Here is a 226-nt window from a genome sequence, read left to right as displayed (position 1 = left end):
CCATCTCTGTGTGTTTTGTGTGTCTCTGTCTGTGCAGCTGGCGCATCAGCCGATGCTTGCCCTGCTGCTGTTCCGCGTCATCTGTCTGCTGCTGAGTTTCTGGCGCTGCTGCCTGAAGACGACGATCTCACGGACTTGCTGCAGCCCCCCCCTCCCCGCAGCAGCAGCAGCAGCAGCAGCAGCAACAACACCTTCCCCCTCAGCCGCAGCCGCAACCGCAGCAGCA

The 226-nt window shown here is 62.4% G+C and overlaps 1 protein-coding gene across 1 annotated transcript in view; it reads left to right on the top strand.

Annotated features, from left to right (window-relative positions):
* Nucleotides 1–226, top strand: part of EMH_0047620 (uncharacterized protein) — a gene marked incomplete at both ends in the record, with an annotated part of 1,665 nt that overhangs the window by 540 nt on the left and 899 nt on the right. Inside the window, 2 exons of the mRNA XM_013496306.1 lie at nt 3–8; nt 119–226. Coding sequence (XP_013351760.1) covers nt 3–8; nt 119–226 — 114 coding nt within the window. The remainder of the gene's footprint in view (nt 1–2; nt 9–118) is intronic.

Source organism: Eimeria mitis, genomic scaffold, assembly GCF_000499745.2.
Source record: "Eimeria mitis Houghton genomic scaffold, Emh_scaff2035, whole genome shotgun sequence".
In the NCBI taxonomy this organism is placed as follows: Eukaryota; Apicomplexa; class Conoidasida; order Eucoccidiorida; family Eimeriidae; genus Eimeria; species Eimeria mitis.
The sequence above is the reverse complement of the archived record's forward strand: the minus strand, read 5'-3'. Positions and strand labels throughout refer to the sequence as shown.